Raw genomic sequence first — 21,521 nt, 5'->3', positions numbered from 1 at the left:
TTGTTATATGTCTTTAAAATATTACAATAAATCCTATCCAATAGCATCATACCTTATTATGTCATACTATAACTATATATCCTCTAAGTTATGCATCCATCCATTATATATAGCGCTTAAAGCAGTTGTAATGATAAATAAGAATATTAAATAGTATTACACTAGTAGCACACTTTTACTTTTGTGTGTGTCTACACCGTGTCCTGGCGCAATTGGATCCCTATTTAACATCCATCACGACCCACTAAACAAAGTCACAACAATGCGCAGTAAAAGAATCGAACGGGAGCAGAAACCACTAATCAGCATCGTCAGCAGAACAACTTGGAATACAAACAGCCTCCGACACCACACAAACACTACACAGCAGAGCTCTTTAATACCCCTTTCCCTCCGAAATTAGCGCATTGACGCAGGATTTTCACTCCCAGGAAGACCTGCATATAGATGCCGATTGTCTCCTTTCCCATTGCCAGGGAAGTATACTCCTTTCAGTCTCTTTTCTGCTGCTTCACCGTCTGACATCACAAACGCGCCTGAAACAGGGTTAGTAAACAGTGAAGATGTTACGGTGGTTAGGTCTTTATTGTATCTATTACTCATTCAGTCTGTTATCAAACTCGGCGCTGACAAATTTGGAACGATGTTCGAGCGCTGCTTTCACCAAATGGCCGGAATTTGTAGCTGAGACGACAAGGAGAGAAGTTACGAGAGAGAAGTCGCAGACGTTACCGATGGAGCATAGCATCGTGCCGGAAAGGGGGCGGAGATTAGCGTGTGTTCCCATCAATGCCGATCGGAGCCGAGACGATAATTACCCACGTCTACTGCAGAGTCATTGGACCCGGGTCTGAATGCAGATTGTAACCTTTCCCACTAAGCAAGAAAGCTGGGTGTTGGCGGGTTTTTAGACCCGTGGGAAAGCAGAGTTAATCTCTTTAAACATAGATTGAAGGCGTTGGGGGAAGATGCATCAGGTTGCAGATGCTTTGGTGAATGACTTTCCGCCATATGAGCAGGAATGTGCTGACTTCCTTGGCCAGGAAGACATTTTTAATCTAAATGAGGCTTTTCCTCGTTAAGTGACTTTAAATAAATAAAATATAGTAGCACTTTAAATGCACTTTTCCACAGTGTCATAACTTTTCTCTAAAGCCTCTGAATAGTGAGTATGACACCAGCACTGTTAGACACACAAACAGCTGGACAGAGGCCGAACTCATTCAAACTGTCATGTTTAATGTAAATAGATCCTGCTTGACTCTCGTAACTTCTGTAAACAGGAGCTGCCTCTCTGCCAAAAATACAATGTGTGTGTTTGTGTGTGCGTGTGTGTGGAAGTGGGAGGGGGAGTGTGCTGTATGTGTGAGCGAGACGGGGGGGGGGGGGGGGGGGGGGGGAGAGAGAGAGAGAGCAAGGAGGAGTGAGAGTAAGTCAGCTGACTTTTTGGAAAGACCAAAGCCATGTTTCTGGCTGCAGTGACACAAGGCTGCACACTGGTTGGATAGTTTATTTTGGTGTGTAATGTGTGTGTGTGTAGTTCTGTTAAACCTAACAGAAAGAAAAGAAGAAGAAGAGAGTTCACTAAAGTCAGCTGATTTACTGGAAAGCCCTGAAGCCTCTGAGTCTCACACACCCACACAAGGAGGAGGTGGATGTTAGACGGTGGCAGGATGGGACAATGCCCATGACACCACATCAACAAGTGGCACAACCAACCAAACCGGTCAAACCAGGCGGCAGTTGAGTTTTAATCAGGTGCAAACCACACGAAGGTGATCAGAAATAAATGGAAACACTGCGAAAATTATCTCGTGACTCTCATTAATCATCTCATATTTTATGAATGACTTTTCTTCCTCCCTACGAGGCTCCTCTGCTGAAAACACGCTACACTATTTTGGTGTTTTCTGGCTTCATTTGGAAACCTGAGTGCGTTCCATGATCCTTGAGTGAAGTGTAGGGTCACATACATGTAGCTGTGCGTTTCCTCCTTCATTAGGACCACGCACTGAAATCTTTATCTCGTGCAGTCACATTTGTGTATAATGGGTCATAAATCATGCTTAGCATAAACACCCTGGACAGGTTGCCAGTTAATCACAAGGCTGACACAGAGAAACAGACACACTTTCACGCTCACATTCACACCTATGTACAGTTTTAGAGCATGCAGGTTTTTTTAGAGCAGACAAGTATATCTGTGGACTGTGGGAGGAAGTACCCGGAGAGAACCCACACATGCACAGGGGGAACATGCAAACTGCACACAGAAAGGCCGACACAGCCAAGACGACAGCTTGTTGATGTATGTCACGTTGTTTTGCATTCGGCGATAGTTACTTAACAGACCTTTTGAGATTATCACTTTAATGGTTACAGTTCTTGCAAGTCGTCTCAGGGAGACCCCAAGACAACCATTAACCGTTCCAAAATAAAAGCCACCACAGACTGTGAGAAGGAAACAGCTCCCCAGTGTTGAAGTTGGATGATTTGTTGAACCATCTGTCCACCCCGACCGCTCACCTCTGCAGACTTTGCTGCTCTATTATAATGTTACATGTGGCTGTTAACACTGTGAAGAGTGGTTATGAAACTGAATGCCTCTGTGTGACCTACAAAAACTAACCGATTATTTTATGAAGCTTTTTTTATTGCATGGCTGTCACCGCTGCTACCAGGTCGGTGTCAAACAAGGCCCAATGATTGGAGGTGAGACATGATTCACAGTGACTGACACGTCCGACAGTTCACATACAGCAGACGGCTCTTGCATGTTCAGGACAGGATTATCAAAGAGATAAGACGAACCTCTTTAACCGCAGTGTTCGCCAAAATTGACAGAAAATAAAAAGCTTATCACAGAAGCTTTAACTTAGATTGTCATTATCAGCAATGCAAGTTGCCAACATGATACAGTAGTATAACTGTGACAACAGCTGATCACGAAATCTCTGCACGGCAACACGAGCCGACAATCTGTTCTTTAAATCACTGGAGAGTGCTTGTTCATCCCACGACATTTGACACCGTCTCACATCCAGACAAAATTGACTTAGTATTTGCCTCACCTTAAGTTGCACAAAATTCCCAGCAGATGCCAGAATCTTAAAGGTTAATAATCTCTGGCCGTGAGGAGTTTCAGAGGCCAGGACCTTCTGAGAATTTTCAGTAGAGGAGCGGAAAGACGAAAGACGTAGGAGGGGTTAAAGTGATTGATAAAAGCTGTGTGAAAATTCTGGGTGGGCGTGAATGTGTACCCCAAGAAGATAAAACAATCCTTCAACTGACCCCCATAAATACACTTCATATATACTTCTGAGTGTACGCATAGGCTGCATGTAAGTGCAAAAGGTTATCTGAGTAAGCAGAACCCCGGCCCTGTAAATAGGCACTTCAGGATTGAGCTACAGCCTTTCCTAACAACATGGTGTGTGTGTGTGAGTGTGTGCATGTTTGTTATTGAACAGTCTATGAGACAGGAAACACTTAAACCGTCGCTTCAACTTCTCACTAAAGGCCACAACGTCCCTTCTGCTGCTGGTGTGTCAGGTGTGTAATGTTCAATCCAGTCTGCCACGTCTGTATCCGTGTTAATGACATCAAATAATATATAAGCTATCAGGACTGAATCAACTCTAGCAGAGGTCACTTCAGCAGAAATCATGCCGTCCTAATAAGATCTGAGTGTTTCTGCGCATTGAAAGTGTTGGACAGGCTCTGTTTTATTGACGTCAATTTACCTGAAATCAAATTTCAATGGAAATGTCTGTGCAGCTGTGTTTATCTGCTATAGGTGTGGCCACTGATGAGCAGGGTTGGCGCTGTGAGTTGCCAAGTCACGGCAACGACAACAACAACAGCAGACAACAGGAAGCAAACAAAGAGCGGCGTTCCAGACCTGTTCAAAAACATACCACAGATTTTATTCAGGTTTAATCATTCATTCATTTTGTTTCAGACGGTTTTATTTCAACCCCAGGCTAGTGCACAGGGTACATCTCCACCTTTGGGCTGCTAAATTACCTTGCCTTTTTATAATTGCACACCTGCACATTTACACCTTCCTCCTCGTTCCTTTGTTTTTACTGTGCCTTATTGCTGCTATGTACTTCTTTTTATTGTTACACTGATGGCGAGGTGCACATTCAAGTTTGTTGTACCTGGTGCAATGACGAGAAAGATATTCTATTTTAGCAAAAACACGGCTATAGCTTTAATATCAATGTGCCTCCCTCGCGACGAAAGGTCGCTTAAGCTGTCATGCAATACCCATCATCTATATATTTACAGATTTATCTACTCGCTGTACAAAGAGACATCTTTTTGCTTGCAGAATGAGAATTAAAACATGATTTTCATGAAAATATAAAGTCTTTATTGAAAATAATGGTCTATTTTCTGCAAAAGTTTTTCACCAGAAACTCTACGTGTCAGTCTTAATTTGAAAAAAAAAACCCAATAAATGCACCTGACTTTAAAAATAGTCCCACCATATTGACACTTCTGCCCACCTGGTCACCCCTGCCCATAAGTGAATGGGGTCAAGCACAGGGTGTGAACTTAGCAGAGAGATAAGGCTCATGTACTCCATATCCTGCTCTCAGACAGTTCTGAACTTTGCAGTATTTTGATAAGAATAATAAAACTGCCAAACGCATGACGCAATAAAAAAAGTGACTGCTGAGTCAAGAGCCATGCAAGTGCTCTAGGATTTCTTCGAAATCACGTGACTTGAAAGAATGCACTGAGGTGCAGTTCTGTCGTCTCACCAGCAGGCGGGGATGCTCACAGGCCAGGCTGAGGCATTTCTGTGAAACAGGCCTGCAGTGAGGAAATCCAGATCTGGGGCTTATGACCTCACACGCCCTCCCTGCAGAGCTGCTGAGCTGTGCTTTGGCACAGAAGCTGCTGTAACTGTAACAGTGGCATTTACAATAAAACCATCTGAAAGGGTCACTGTGTATTTCTTATAAAGGCTTACTTCATGTGTGTTTGTCTCTTTTGTGTGCTGCACAGCTGGAGTTAACTGCATCCTAATAGTCTAGAAGTGTTACAGGAGAGGCAGAAAAAGTGAATGCAATAAGTTTAAGAGTTATTTGTTTGCTCAGCACTAAAAAAAATTATCAAACAACAACATTTACTCTTCAAGCAGGGTCTTTTTTAATATATAAATTTACCAGATTAATCTGAGTTGTAATCATTTTATGGTGCTAATCTTGTCTTTTAGGGCATAACACATCAACTGTGAGAGAATGAACTGAAAACAACATGCAATGTGAAATATGCCTTTCATTTATGCAAACACCTTTGACAGTAGGAATCGTAACCCGTAAACACCACGAAGATGAATCAGATAATCTGCACCATCCTAGTGGTTTAGCGTCTTACACGAAAACACAGATTTGTTTCGGTACATGAAGGGGAAAGGCAACATTTCTGAGCAGCTGTGTATTCAAACAGGCTGTGGTTTCTTTTCTTGTAAAGTGGTTCAAATTGAAGAATTAGAAATCAGATATTAGACCCGCCTTGAGTTTGTAACCTTATTTGGATGTAAAAGTAAGGTCTAAGCAAGTCATCCATGTTGTGAGTCACGTTCAGGTGTCCCACCACGTAAGGAAGCTTGACGTAAGAGCACTGCAGACAGACGTGACCCGAAACTTTAACCACGAAGGGTTCAAAAAGTCGGAAATCAACCAACAATTTTTGGTTTTTGAGTTGAGAAAGCGTTGTACACCTTCACAGTTAAAAAATGTCTGAATGGTCCCAATAAAATCAATTATTAACTCCTCTTAATGCAACCTTTAAGACCTTTGTGTTGCCTCAAAGCTCAAGCTACAAAAGAGTAAACACTTGCAGCTGATGACTTGAAACATCAGACTTTCAGAGCAGAGTGTCTCCTCTGCAGCCATCTGTGGGAATCTGTGGCAGCCTGTTATCCACTTGCCAGGTTGTTATATCTCTATTCAGTAACTGATGATAGCTGATAAAGCGGGCTGTTGACTTCAAAACAGATTCCATAGAACCAAAACAAAGGCATATCTAACGCTCAAACATTTGGTTGCCGTGACACAGACACACACGGACCTACTTGTAGACGATTTAATGCAACTTAAGTATCTTTGTCATCTTTCATCGCCTTCTTTCAGCGGTTGATGCGTGAAGGCTTTGTCAGGTGACGGTATGAGGAAGTAAGTTTAATTTAGACGCATACATATTTCTGCAGCATTATGTTCGGCAAATGCTTTTCCTGCCTGATTAAAATCAAAGTAGATAAAATGGTACAGCCCGTTTAAGAAGTCTAATGTGCTGTTTTTACTGTCGGACTATTCGTGAAATGTTTCCCAGGGTGATTTGATAAAAAGGGTGTTTTGAGATGACTACATCTCTGAGGTATAGTCTCGTGGTCTGCTCGCCTCCATTATCACATGCGCTTATGCAAATGATCCAAAAACAAGTGTAAACAGGTCAGCAAGGAGGTTAAGTTTCAAGGCGAGTAAACAACAGGGCAAGTATCTGACAAGTGAGTCATGAACTAAGCAAATACATACACTTCCTTTTCACAGGCCAGTAGCAGAGCGTAAGCGCCACATGCACAAGTCAAGTTCATGTGTTATAGCAAAGGCTGTGCTGCCATCTAGTGGTCATTCATGATAGCAGCATCTCCAAGAATCAAGCCTCTGATGAGCCTCTCATTTTCATTGAGAAACATTAAAATGATTATGGTGCGCTTTCTGCCGGGGTTTGTACCAAACAAAGGTATTTGATACTTATGTCTGTGTTTAATTGTTCAGCCCTAGTGGTGTGGTCGAGGAGGGTGATGGGTGGGTAATCTTGAGCCTTTATGTATGTGTGTATGCGACTGTATCTTTTGTTTTGTGTATGACTGTATCTGTTGTGTTGTATGTTTTGTGTAGGACCCCCTCGAAAACGAGATGCTTCATCTCAAGGGGCTATCCATTAAAAAACTTTCTCCAGGTTCACATCCTGGTCAGAGAAGACCACTGGTTTGTAAGAGGTGTCAAGGAAGGCATCTATGTTAAGCTGGACCATCCCTTAACAGATCACCCACTTCTGAGATCACACTCACGATCATGTGAGCCCAACAACCCAACAACACCAGAGGGTACTAACGACTCTCAGTGATAATAGGCCACACCCCTGATTAATAGATGTGTAATCAGGGGTGTGGCCTATTATCACTGAGAGTTGTTACTACTACAGAGGCTTATATTTCTAGCTCCGTCCACCAGTCAGTTAGAAGTGAAGAAGCCTTTCGGATGAGAGGTGAAACGTCTTCAAGAACTACAACCAAGTCCAGTTGCCTTTTGGGTTAAGCTTAGAATCACTGAGAGCATCTGGCCCGGTAACACGTTGAGCATCTATCAGAGATTATAAGGTGCCCTCTCGTAAATTATCACTTGGACGAAGCACTTTCCTGCAGGAGCTCTGCAGGGAGCATTTTAAACTCAAACAGTTTTTGAGGAGGGCTCAGCCTTGTTGTTTGATTTTGTACTTCCTGTTTGACAGTTGGTTTTATTGTAGGATATTTTGTATCCTGTATTGTTATATCTGTTTTATATTGTCTCTTGTGTATTTGTTGTTGATTTCATGTATTTTAAAGGCCCATGTAGGGACAGGCATTGCAAATTAGCCAAGGCTATAAATGCTGTAGTGTGTGGCATCGGTTTAAATAAATAAATAAATATCAGTGTTCAACTAAATCTCAGACCAATGGCGACATCTGGGGTTCATTCATGAAATCATGTTTCTCTGTTGACTCCTCCGTTTACAGCCTTGTGAGATATAAAAAGCAGTATAACTCATGACTCAATACAGTAAGAAAAAAAGTGACTTTTATTAAACTACATTTACCTGAACTCTTCGGTTAATTTAAGATGAAAGATGAAAACACATGATTACATTATTATTATTAAAGATTAAACTGCAAATCTGAAAATAGTTCAGCCTTCACTAAAAATGCGTATGTGGGAGCCATGAATTAATTAAGAAAGTATGTTTTGTTGTCATTTAAGGTAAAGGTGTGTTTTTGCTTATGATATCATTTACAATGTGATCATATAAACTGGGGAGATGGCAGGACACATGGATATGGGCGGGGATATTGAACTGATAAAGTCACCCTGTGCCGGGTCGTCATATGTTGCTGAGCATAAGTACAAGCAGGATGACTGTTCACACTCATTCATCCATGTCATGTTATCTCTCTCCCTCTCTCGGTCCTTCCTGTCTGGTGATCAGCTGATTAAGGGCGTATACTATTTAAGCTACTAAACCAACCAGATTCAGCCTCGACGTCTGTCGACCAATCATCCCTCTGCTGTCAAATTTTAAAGCTGTTCTCCTCTCTTCCGCAGACAGTTTGTCGTTTCAGCGCGATCATTGCGACCCTTCTCCACCCCGTTCACCTCCAATCCATCTCATCGGTGTCCAAGGCCCACTCCCAATCTCCACTCCCAATCTCCACCCTAAAGCCTAAGCACTGAACACTCACAGATTTTAATGGCATCAGGTTAGCAGTGCGTGAGTCTGTGAGGGTTTGAGAACTGCATAAAAATTAGGAATGGGACACACTATCAGGGAATCACACGTTGCCTGGAAACCAGATGGGCCATTAAATCTAATAAGGAAAATGAAAGCCGAGTTGCAGCATGCATTAGTGTGTCTTACAGTGTTTATTTTAAGATAAGATAAGCTTTATTTAACAAATTATCAAAAGTAAGAAAGGCATTAATGTTAATCATTTGCAAATATTTAATTGTTGTCACTTACAGATAAACGTATTTGCGGTTCCGATCACTGTCCACGCTCGCATGAATGAATCATCTTTCGGTAATAAAAGGTGAAATGCATTTTCTGGATCTAAGTGATTCTTTTGTTAAGCGCCTCAGACAAGTACTAGGCCCGACCGCAGCCTTATTTGTGCAGCTTATAAAAATCCGAGAAAATAATATAACAGATTGCATTGTAAGTACTTTAATATTGAAAACATTTGCAGGTAATACTTGTGCATCTTGATGTGATATATTGTCATATTTATTTAAATAATAACACTTTTTCTACTTTTACTAAAGGATCTGGCATTTTCCACCACTGTTTTTTTGTTTTAGGAATCAAAACATGTTTTTCTATATTTTACACAGTTTTTAGGTTTTGTAACAGTAAGAAGTAGTACTCAGACCCTACATGGGGTGGCTGTGGCTCGGCTGGTCATCTCTCAATCAGAAGGTTGATTGCTGCTACAGTCACATGTCGAAGTGTCCTTGGGCAAGTCACTGAACCCCAAATTGCTGTGAATGTGCATAGATTCCTGATTGGCATTTAGGCCTTTGCCATGAGTGTGTTAATGTGAGTGTGAAAGGGTGAATGTGACATGTAGTGTAAAAGCGCTTTGAGTGGTTGGAAGTCTAACAGCGCTATATGAGTACAGTCCATTTACCATGTATTATCTATACAATGTAAGTAAAAGCTCCATTACCAGCTTTAAAATGTTTTAATAGTAAATCTAACTATGAAAAGTATCCAGTAACTATAGCCGTTTAAAAAATGTAGTCGTAAAAAATACAGTATAGTTTAGTACTTCCTGCAAGGATTTGGATGCAGTCTATGTGTGCAAACTGCAGTAAGATAAATGCAGCTGATACAATTACTGTAATGTAGCCTAGAGGATAAGTAGACAGTAACTCGGAAAGTTTAAATAACCAATAGAATTTAATTTCTTTTTTAGTAAATAGATACATATATTTTAACCCCTTTATAAAAACATAAATCAATTTAAGATAAACCGTATTTTTGGAAATACTGTTGAAGTCTTTACTGTAAGAAAATCACGCGCATATATGACGACATTTAGTGGCTTCTCAAGATACTGCGATTAACCGTCTGTGCAAACAGTTACAAATTAGGACTGAGTCAGGATCAGCCATTTGAAAAAATTTAAAGAGACAGGACTAAACCACCGCGATTCAACGAATTCATATCAAATTGAAGACTGTATCACATCTCGGTATTCTGCCAATTCTGTAACACATGGATCGTCTCTAAATCAAACTTTCAGATTGTTCACACGAGCATGAAATCCGTTATTTAGAGCCATTATTGCAAATATGCAAGATATGAATAAATGCAACCACTCAGATATAAAGCACTGACAAAATGTTCATAAAATAGGCAACTGCTGTGAAAATCTGTAGCCCATAATTTGGAAACAAAATGAGTAAACCAGTCTTAATAATGTCAAAAAAACATTGTATGGAAATAGAGAAAGAAGAGTTAAAGAACAAAGAGTATAAAATGAAACATGAGATGGTAGAACAGACATTTCTGCTAACTACACAGACACTCCTACATGTTGATTTAATTTAAAACAGAGAGAAGCAGATGATTTGTACAGGAATATAACCTTAAAGCAGGATTATATTCAAATGTAGCGTTGTATTACCATTTAGAAATCAAATGTAACGATGCTATTGCGTCGTGAAATATCACCAACCAGCCCAGTCATAGGCTACAGGATGTATCTACATTTAAAAGGTCTGAATAATTGAAGAGAAAACTCACCTTGAATCAAGACGCCATCCCGTTATTCCACATGGAGGTTTTTGCTCTTAAATATATACATCCACAGATTTGACAAATGTTGGGTACATTGAACAAAGAAGCAGACGGTTGGAGAGTCTACTCACTGCTCATACTTTCACTTTTACTTTAGGCCAGCTTTCAGGCGAAATCAGCAACGTAAGCTTCAGCAGAAACTCCCTCTTACCAGCAGCTGAATGTCAGTAGGTCTTAGGTCAGATTAAAACAGTTTCTTGACTCCACAGAGGGGACGGAAGTTGTATTTAAAAGAAAAAAAACTAAAAATAGCCTTCAGGAATTATTAGGACTTTTTAAAATGAGATATATTTGTAACATAGATTTGAAGGCTTCCTGTCTGACTGGAAGTTCTCGATGGAATTTCCACGGAAACAGATGACGCGTATTTATAGCGCTCCCTTCAAAACAAAAGTATCGGCCTTTGTAAAATACTAATATATAGGAAAGCAGAATAATATTAATATTATTCCATCGGCCACTAGATACTTACTCTTTTTATTCCACTCGAAATGATGTAAAGTGAAAGTATCTTGCAGCCTGTTCACCGAGGCGTGCCCACACATGCCCGTGCCATAGCGTCCAACGCTTCAGTGATAGCTCTTACAACACCCGTGGCTCCGGCTCTGATTGCTGGATCAAAAGCACGTTTGTTCACTGAGCTCAAATGAAAGCGTTGCTTGGAAAACCTCTAATGGAATAAGTACCCATAATTAATGTTAAGAAGCAAATCTCGCGTAAAATAATGTGGTGTACTTGGCATACTGTGATGTTAGTCAGGGTTAAGCAAAATAAAGGGATAACTTTGTGAAGGGATCAACATGGAGTTTCATTGTGATGTTGGGTTTATTCTGCAGCTAAAACAAATGTCTTCAGATTCCAGTGAGCAGAAGTAAAGTGCAATATGTTAGAAAGTTGTACAAATTATTACAAAGTATTTAAGTTTCTGATGTTAGACAAAAATATGTTGAAATTCAGTTTGATATATTTTAACAAAATCCCATCCCAAAAGTAACCTCCACCACCCCCCGTTTTGAATATGAATACAGATGCTATTTGAACCCAGGTGTCCGTAGCTAACAATGCCATTTGCACCAGGTGTGTAAATAGGCAAATTGGCTGGGGATTAATGAAGTATTTCTGATTCTGATTCTTAAGCTAATCACGCCCCAATCCTATTGGCAACCATCTACATTTACTTTAACTATTACATGGTAAACACGCTCTAATTTGGGCAAGGTAATGACTTCATTCATCTATAAGTTTCAGGTTTATTGCTACAGCCTCTGTGTGTAGGCCTATGTGTGTCACAATACTAATATAAAATTATATATATATATATATATATATCTAAATACGTGGAGCCAGTGGGCGGGGTTGAGAGGGCCAGGTGTAAATAGCTGAATAGCCGCCGTGAGACTATTTTCACCCGGGTGCAAATAGACACCTTCATTTGAATATACAATATGGTGTATAAAAGCATGAGCTTAATGTATGATACAAGATTTATAAACACACAATGAACACACACAAAAAAGGAAAAGGTGGGCAGGGGTTTCATCTTTTCTTCCTCATTCAGAACTGGATCACCAAATGGTGTAACGTTTGAGTTACCGCCTTGTAGCATAACAGATGGATTTTATTATGTCCTCACTGGACATTTATTAATTCATTTTTGTAGAATGCAAATGCTTTAACAAAGATATTTAGTCCCTCGGTATAAAAAAATAAACACATAGAAGACAAAAACAAGTGGTCAATTTTCTGTTTCAGTGCTTGAAATATACACAACATATACATACAGGTTTTTTTTACTTTACTTAAAACAAAACATATGCATAAGTAAATAGGTCATTTAAATACTTCAGTCTACTACAATCACTTGTGGATTTGTTGCAATCTCTGTCATGACAGAATATTTGACACAAAAAAATCAACAAAACAAAAACAAACAAAAATCAAAAACAAACTATAACTTGGTTTCTTTACACTCAGAATCAGCCGTCTTCTCTCTCGCCTTTTCCTTCTTTCCTCTTCTCCTGTTTAAACATTGAGAGGACATATACAACAGTGTTACTGCAGTAGCATCAGAGGTCAGAGGTCAACTACAGGTTTCAACAATAATACAACAGGAGCCGCTATCTGGTCCTCCAATCACTCCTAATTTTAATCATAAAGTGGAAAGGCTTGATTTTGTATTCTAACTGCTGCTTGTGAAGCTTTTACTTTTGCAGTAACATGTGTGACATGTGCAGACAATGAAACATAGTGTACACATACAGCATATCCATCGTGTGTGAACTCACCCGCATATCTGCTTGATTTGTGTGACGTTCTCCGGCAAAGGCCTGTTAAACGTTTCTGGAAGGAGGAGGCATAAGAAGGCACCGATAATGGCAAAACTTCCCATTAATATGTACGGGAGGGACTTGTAGTATTGTCCTGCAAAAAGAAGGCGGAAATATCACGAAAGGAAAAAGATGAGACGTTTAAAATACTTTTACGATCCAAAGACAAACTAATACATGCCATAATACTGGAGATAAAAATAACAGCTTCACATTTTGTAGGGAAATACATCTTGAGGATAAGAAAATGCTATAAACCAGAAACTTATTTTTTGCTTCGCTTAATTTTTTCCCATTAATCATTTAGTCTATAACATTAAAGACCAGCTCCAGTCATATTTTAAGACTCATAAAATGCTCTGCTTGAAATAATAAATTGTGTCTGATATGTGTGAAGGAAATTTTTATGTTTTTTATGTTTTGTAAATTTCTTTAATATCATAGAGTCAATAATCATGACATAATCAGCTAAGGTTAACTTGATGATGCATGCATATGATCATTGTAGAGATGTGTGTTATCTCCTCTCCAGGGTCTTGTACATGATTTACTGTTGCTCCTTCTTTCCTCGAGAGATAGTTGGTGGCCTGAGAGCTCCAAGGCGAAGGGTTAACTCTAGATAATCAGACGCCTCAGCTACAGTCATAACAATGACATCTAGCTTTGTCTCAGTGTGAAGGAATTCTTTCTGTAATGTATAACATACACTGTAAACCTTGATTCTGTGTCAGTCAGCTGGACAGCTGCGTTCTGTGTAGTACTGGTCTGACCCAACTCGAGTTGTGAACTGCTTTTACTCATCTTCTATTATTCTTCAATTAAATGACATCAAAAGACATCTTTGTTTCCCACTGAACTTTATTGGTCTCGTCATCAGAAATTGCCACCACAATATGTTATTTTCTGCAAAATACGTTTAATTACCTTGTAAAAATCTGCAAAGTCCCCGTCCACTATGCAAATGTTTAACCACCCCCACCGTCGGGAAAACAAAACACGTCTCTGCCATCGTTAAGTGGCAACTTATTGAAACTTAGCGAGCTTGAAATGTAGTAATTAGTAGCAGTAGTGTTAACGTTAGCAGTCAGTAGTGAGATTGCAAAAATTACAATGACGGTTACAGCTGGCTCAAGTATCGACGAAGTGGTTGCCATAGGTTACACATAATGATATGCGTCACCCCGCACATTAACAGGATTGGCTCCTTAGATTTGTGACGTCTCAAACCTGCCAATCTGAAAATGTGTTGTTCAGCCTGTCCTTGGTACACTGCAGTTTAAAAACAGACAGGCCCAGCCATGGAGATGACTGCTAATGTTGTCCCTGATATGTCTTGTAGCACATGGAGATGTTTACAAGGTTAAACACTGTATTTTCACTAGAGGGGGGTCTTTAAAAAGAAGTGAATAAATGGCCACTCGCATTATTTTCATTTGGCTAGTGTTGTTTGATTAACAGTCTAAAACTTTACTAGATAAGGATATTCGACTTACTGTCTTTGAGAAAAAGCACAACAGCAAATTCATATTTTAGAAACTGGAGCCGGATAATGTTTAGCATTTTTGCTTGAAAACCAATGAAACAACTTGTACATGATCAAAACATTTGCAGATTAATTTACTGCCTCAATTTGGGTTAGAAACTTGCTCTGACACCGGCTAAATGCTGGAAACAAAAAGACTGCATATACTCACCCAGATAAATGATGAAGGGGGCGACGATGGTACCGATACGAGACGCCATTGAACAACACCCCATCCCCGTGTTTCTGATAAAAGTGGGTAAGTTCTCTGATGTAACGGTGTACACAATACAGAAGGAAGATGTCATGCCGAACTTTCCCAACATCTCAAGAAACACAGACACAGCTGGTAAACCTAAAGAAATAAAAAAAAAAAACTTTAATCACAGGGAACAATGAAAAAGTCAGAAGTTACATGTAAAATAAAATCTGACTTATCTAAAGAACAATTTTTAGCGCTTCCACATCTTAAAAATAAGCAATTCACCTTTTGTCAGTGGTGTCAATCTATAGATAAGAAAGTCAGCCATGATGTCAACTTCATTGTCTTCAAATAAACACAAACATATTCTTCAGGAGCTAAAGCACTTGAGCCTTACCTATCGGGATGACGTTAACACAGAGGATCATAATGCCTCCAAGCAACAGTGTAGAAGATTGGCAGAAGCGCCTGGGGCAAAACCTGAGCAGGATTAGAGCAATGATGTAAGCTGGCACTTCGGCCAGAGCGGAAAAGAAGCAGTTTAAGAACGGGTTGCCGTGCAGGTTTGAAGTGTTGAGGGTCAAAGCGTAGTAACTGACGGTGATGATGTTCCTGCGGAGAAGTTTCAAACAACAGATGAATACAAAAAACTCTAAAAACTTTATTTATCATCATTCAAGAACCTTTAGTGATGTGTTAATTTGATTAAGTGGTGAGGATATTGTATACTTACCACAGAACTGAACACAGTATTACTAAAGATAACACATTGCAGTTACTTAGGATAACCCAAAGGTTGTTTTTATTTTCTTTCATAGCCAGTGTATCTTCAATCTGCAAAAAACAAGAATGATTGAAACTATTTAACCTGAAAAATCAAATTCTGAATCAGTGTAAATGTAAAATGAGCCCTGCCAAAGGAAACAAACATGTCCATGTACATGTCACAGTGGAAATCAGTGTGTAATAGCACCGCACTCTGACAGTTTGTCAATATATATTTCCTGCTGCAGGGGTTTAATAAAGTTTTACAGTAGGCTATAAAACAGTTGTAGATAAAAGATATTGTAAGAATCAAATACATTAGTTTAGAGACAACTGAAGACTGCTTTACCGACGTTCCTACTTTAACCCATAATGTATTATAACTGTATTAAAAGATGGACACATGACTGCTCCCGTAAAGTGAAGCCAAAACATTTCGAGTAGTATAGGTCATAAAGCGTGCCTCCTCCATGTTAACAGATGGGACATGAGTCAAACTATAAAATCAAAGTACACACCAAATAAGTGTTTCTGAAACATGGTTTCTGTCATTAAAGTTGGTTATAATCGTGCTTAAATCCTAGTGTTCGTTTTTCTGACAAGTTTAGTTTAAAGTTGCTATTTGATGCTGTAAAAAGGATGATTGACAGCTCTGTTGACAAACACAGCTCCTGCAGCTGATCTGTTCCTGATTAGCAGAGTGGAGGAGGAACGGTGAGAGGAGACGTAACTTAAACAATCACTACAGTCAGTGAAGTTTACATATCTGTGAACGTCCGCTTCAGACCAACACAAGAAGCTGTTCTGCTTTTAAAAAAAAAATTCTCAGTAAGTTAAATGTGTGTTTTGGTTAGTGGAAATGGCTACGGTGACTCCACCCGCAGATCTCTACTGCGCAGTCCCTGGCTCCAACTGACGTCACCATCGCAAGATGGCAGCACCTATCACGGGGGCTATTTTGGCATCAATTTTGTACAATGAGAGCAGATGGAGACACGTTGTCTGTCTACAACCGCATTCAATTATATGTTTTTGTAACTTAAACACAGCAACTGGTTGGAGATGGAAATGATTTATAAAAGCAATATCACACAACAGGAAGAGCTGTTATACTGAACATCAGCACTAATGTAATTCCTCATAGACACAAGGCCACAGGATAATCACAAAGTTACATAATCCCAGCCGTGCTGATATTCAGTAGAACAGCACAACCTCAAGTGTGATATGGCTTTTAAACACTTCTACATATAGAAGTTAATACCATTAAGTGTATTGGTGTGTATGTGTGAATTGGTGATGATGCAGGCAGCTGAATCAATTGTGTAGGCGTGTGGTAAAAATATAGTGTTCAAACTTATTTCCAGTCCGGCAAGTTAGTAAACACTTTTATTTTAAATAATCCACTATAAGTATAAACCACATAGCAGCAGTTTGGTGGTGAGAAGCCCTTTTTGTTTGCAACTTCTTCTTAGGAGCTCAGATAGACGACCTGCCATTTGTTTAAATATGAGATTTTGTGTTAGGGAAGTTGGGGCTTACTCTGCAAATTTGTTTGTTGTTTTGGGTACTGCTACACTCCAAAAGTTAATAATCTGCTGTCTTCAAACTGTATTTAAGCTGTGCTGTTTTTCCTGGAAATGGGATGAGTAACAACAACTAGCTTGACCTGTGCACGTGTGCGCTGATTTAAGATGCACATGTAGTTCATCTTTATTACATGTTAATCATAAAAACTAGCTGATTGTCTTACCTCAGCAGCTGTAAAAATGGCCTGTGGGGCCTCTACTTTATTTCTCTTGGCAGCGTCTCTCAGTATGGCCTCAGCCTCCTTTACTCTTCCCTGATAGAACAGCCAGCGAGGAGACTCTGGGACTATCCTGGACAGATAAAAAAGACAGAAATAGAACATCTCCAAAGACACAGGACAAAGTGCACCAAACCTAACCAGGGGCCTGGTCACACCACCGTTTATAGCAAACAGTTTGGAAACTGCTCACCTTTAAGGATTAGGTAAAAAGCAATATGTAGCTAGCTATAATATTAGCTGTTTGCAACATCTAATTTTAGTTTTAACTCAGTTAGCACAGTTTAGGACTCTTTTATACACTGTATAATGGACCCTGTGTGTTAGTATTCTTACCACCATAGAGGGAGGTAGATCAGGCCGGAGGCGGCCATGGGAATAAGCAGCAGCCGCCAATCACGGAGGAAGTAAGCCGCAACTGGGCTTACCATGTACCCAATAGCAGAGCCCATAAAAACCCCAAGGGAGCAGAAGACCACTCGGGCTTTGGGACTTAGAATCTCTGTACCTGTAGGTGTCATAAATTAAAGGAGATATTATTAAACCAGAGGTTACATTTTTTGAGTGGTTCATAGTAAGTCAAGCACATTCAAGCAAATGGTGTGTGAGATCAGCTCAAAAGAGCATGAGAACATGCCTTTAATTATGGAGGCGTTGCTATACAATTATGTTAAAAAATCAGGATCATTTTGTCTATTTGAATCCTCACACAACATTTGGTGCAATGCCTTCCAAATTTTCTACAATTAAAATGATGATGGTGAACTTTAGAATAAGATGGGGCACAACCAGGATGTCAAAGGCAAGCGCTAATGTTAGCCTATTTTCAACCTACTCCCTAGTACTTCTACATAGCTGATTTAATCTACATGCATTCATCTGAAAGTTAGCATTACACATTTGACATACTTGTAAACTTTTGTACAGAACAAAGTTGTTTTTTTCATGCTGCCCCAAAAGAAGTATTCAACCAAGTTATTACTGTTTTCCCTGTTTTGCCTACATGGTAAGATGAGCTATTGAGAGATGGTAAATATATTCAGAGGTATATCGCATGATTAAAACCCATGATCCGGAAAATTACCCAGCACAAATGCAATGGTATAGTTGGAGTATCCTCCGGCACCCACGAAGAAGAAAATGAAGCTGAAGATCTCCCAGCTCGGTGAGAATATTTGCGCTGTTATCGCCACAGTCTGAAGAATCATCATGAGAAAAAGTGCTGGCCTCCGTCCGTACCTGTGGAAGAAAAACAGTGCAAGATTTTTCATAATGCCTAACAGCAACCTGGACTGTTCAAATTCAGACACTGCTGGGTGCAGTACAGACCTGTCAGACATCCAGCCTGAGACAAACGCTCCCACAAGTACACCAACGTAATGTATTGAGGTGGCCAGCGGAGTTTTGTATGCACTGTCGCATACCAAATCCCACTGCAAAATCAACACATTTCTCACCATTTCGATATCAGTAAATCAGTAGTGGTATGAACAGTATTTTACTAACTTTTAGAAACAGCATCATCATCATCTTACTTTTAGTCTTATAGCCTCACTTGCAGTAGCAGCGATGCTATCAGTGGCTAGCGCTAGCCATAATGTCAGAAATAGTCAAAGGTCAAGGTTATTTCTGTACATGTGGCAGCAGCAGCAGCATAATAACTAGCAGTTGAATCAGTCACTGTGGTACTATCACTCCTATAAGTAGTAACATCATGAGTATTAGTGGCTTTAATAGTCACACAGGTTTTCAAATTACAGAAGCTAGCCTAGCAAGAGTTGCTATTAGCAGTAGTCAGTAGCATTAGCGGTTGTACTAATGTCAGAAGGGAAAAAAACGATAAAGTGCTTTGAAAGAAAAAATAAAGTTTTCGTTAGCCACACTGCATTAGCAAATATACAAGTTTGGGCGTAAAGTCCTTCCTCAGTCTTGGAAACCATAAGCTTCTTTCAATCTAGTAATTTAAGTAACCAGGTTACGTCATTAAAACTTGGGTTGTTTTAGCTAGCGGAGACATGTAAACAGTCATGTTAGCATTTGAAGGTGAAACAGAACTGCCAAAAATGTAAATTTTAGGAGGCTAAATTGGTCATTTAAGTGTCAGTCTGTTGTAAATAGATAGATTGCTTTGACAAAGAAATATGTGTGGTTTAAAGTCAATATAGTGTTCAGCAGTTAGAATGAGAGAGAGCTCATTATGCTAACCTTGCAAACATTAGCCTATTTAGTCATTCAGTCAAACGTTATTGGCATAGCATTTTGTAATTTGAGGTTTACTGTGTTGCTGTAATGCTATCTAAAAAGATAGATACTGCTCTCGTTTGCAATGGTGCCCTGCATGTGCAAATTTAAAACAGGTTACATAATAAAAGTGTGAAAATCACATGCTACGAAACAAGTTACACCACAAAAGTGTAAAAACATACTTGTACCAGCAAATACAACAGAAACAAAAGACCTACAGCAACAAGTAAAAACCTACACAATTCACAGGGACAGAGGACACATCAAGAGTAACAGCAGCATTCATTTTCAACAACATCATTTAACCTGAGCTTAAACTGTTCTAGAGGTAAGAATGTGTCTAATTTAAGGGAGTCCTGAAGCTTATTCCACCTACACAGAATGATGTTCTCTTTGAGTCGTGAGGGATGGTCACCCAACCTTCCCATAAAGGATACAATGATGGTTCTAAAATGGACTCTAGTAATAAATCTGAGAGAACTGTGATACATTGCATAAAGGGCTTAAGGGTATTTGCAGTTGCATGCATGTAAATTACATCAGCATAGTCAAGCTGATAAGAATGCTGCCTGCACAATCTGTATTCTACTGCTAAAAGTACTGGTTTACATACTAAAGAGCATTTCAGTTGTTGTCACATCATTTTAATACCTCTTTTACTTATCACTCTAAATAGGAAATATATTAGCAAGCTAACAGTCAATCAGTTTTGTCAGTTGGTCCATCAACTCCACATTAGTTACACCTGGCAACAAGTGGACCTAAATATTTATATCTCAGTACTTATTGCCTAGTGAATTTAAAAAGCACTTTTACGTTATTTCTGCATCTGAAAGTGGTCGCTACAGTAAGAGTAGACATGACATCAATAACACCACAGGGGAGGCTTGATGTTATCTGCAATTAGGTGGAAAAAAACATGTGCCTCATATATCAGTATCGAAAATATCGGCATAACAGATATCGTGCATCCCTAGTTGTATGATTTTTACTCTGCAACCTTTTTTTTTTTTTTAACCAAGTTGAAACTCATCTTTTAAATGACATAACACAAACATGCTGCCTGTTTAATTTCATGGCCATAAACAGGAGTATTGCATCTTCTTTGACCCTGCAGACTGCTATTGCAACTGAAGTACTGCCCAGTTATTTAATCTCTACACTGTAAAAAAAAAAAAAAAAAAAATTCCAGCTTAGTTGTTAGTATATTGACTTATCACTCACCTCTGTGACAATGGTCGCCTGGTAGATTTCTTTGCTGTAAGTCCATCCATCCAGACAACTCTCCAGAGGAATTTCACTCACATTCACATCCACATTTGGGATGATTTCTCTCTGAGAATAGTCCCTGACAATTTCTAGGTTAAGTCTTGAGCAAGATCTGCGCTTTACGACGCCACTGACAGTCTCCAACGGGATCGTCACATTTCTCCACATCTCACTGATGCTGTAGTTTTTAGGGATATAGCACTCATGATCCGGGGTATCACCCACAAATATTATGTAGGCGCCAACCAATCCGTTCGGGAGGATGCTGATCGCCAAGGCAAAAAAAATCCTTCGTTGAAAGGCTCCCCAAGATCCAAGAAATGATGTGATGGTGTCATAGTCTCGAATTTTTAAGCTGTCCATTATCTCAACAAAATCCTTGATATTTAAAAAAGGAAGGAAAAACACAAGCAATATTGTCAATACAGGAAATACACTGGCACAAGAGAGAGTGTGGTCTCCTGCTCTGTGGTTGGCATTTCATCTGTGTGAGTGATACAGCTGAGCTCAAGTTTTATAGGCTTCACCAGATCTGGGAGGTCACACAGTTACATACAGGACTTTTAAAACCACCCTAACTTATTACTGTTATCTACAAAATGCTATCAAATGTATGCTTTTTAGATTTAGATATTTTCTATCAAACATGTCTAATAAGGAAATTATATTTTTAACATTGTAAACATCGTAAAGCAAGAAACATAATGCCTGGAATTCTTGGACTGCCAGTTAATGATTTTCAAGCAGAGC

The 21,521-nt window shown here is 39.5% G+C and overlaps 1 protein-coding gene across 1 annotated transcript; it reads right to left on the bottom strand.

Moving 5' to 3' along the window:
• Positions 1-12,583: 12,583 nt before the first annotated feature.
• slc22a4 (solute carrier family 22 member 4) lies at positions 12,584-21,134 on the bottom strand. Its single transcript, XM_069674082.1, has 10 exons — positions 20,727-21,134; positions 18,588-18,691; positions 18,343-18,497; positions 17,595-17,766; positions 17,205-17,331; positions 15,420-15,520; positions 15,084-15,298; positions 14,657-14,839; positions 12,921-13,056; positions 12,584-12,653 (listed from the first exon to the last, which is right to left on the bottom strand). Exons 1-10 carry the CDS (start codon positions 21,132-21,134, stop codon positions 12,584-12,586), a joined length of 1,671 nt encoding a protein of 556 aa, XP_069530183.1.
• Between the last annotated feature and the right edge of the window lie 387 nt (positions 21,135-21,521).

This window comes from Semicossyphus pulcher, unplaced genomic scaffold, assembly GCF_022749685.1.
Source record: "Semicossyphus pulcher isolate SPU_LCO1_2020_fin unplaced genomic scaffold, fSemPul1.0.p SCAF_10, whole genome shotgun sequence".
Classification (NCBI taxonomy): domain Eukaryota; kingdom Metazoa; phylum Chordata; class Actinopteri; order Labriformes; family Labridae; genus Semicossyphus; species Semicossyphus pulcher.
The sequence above is the reverse complement of the archived record's forward strand: the minus strand, read 5'-3'. Positions and strand labels throughout refer to the sequence as shown.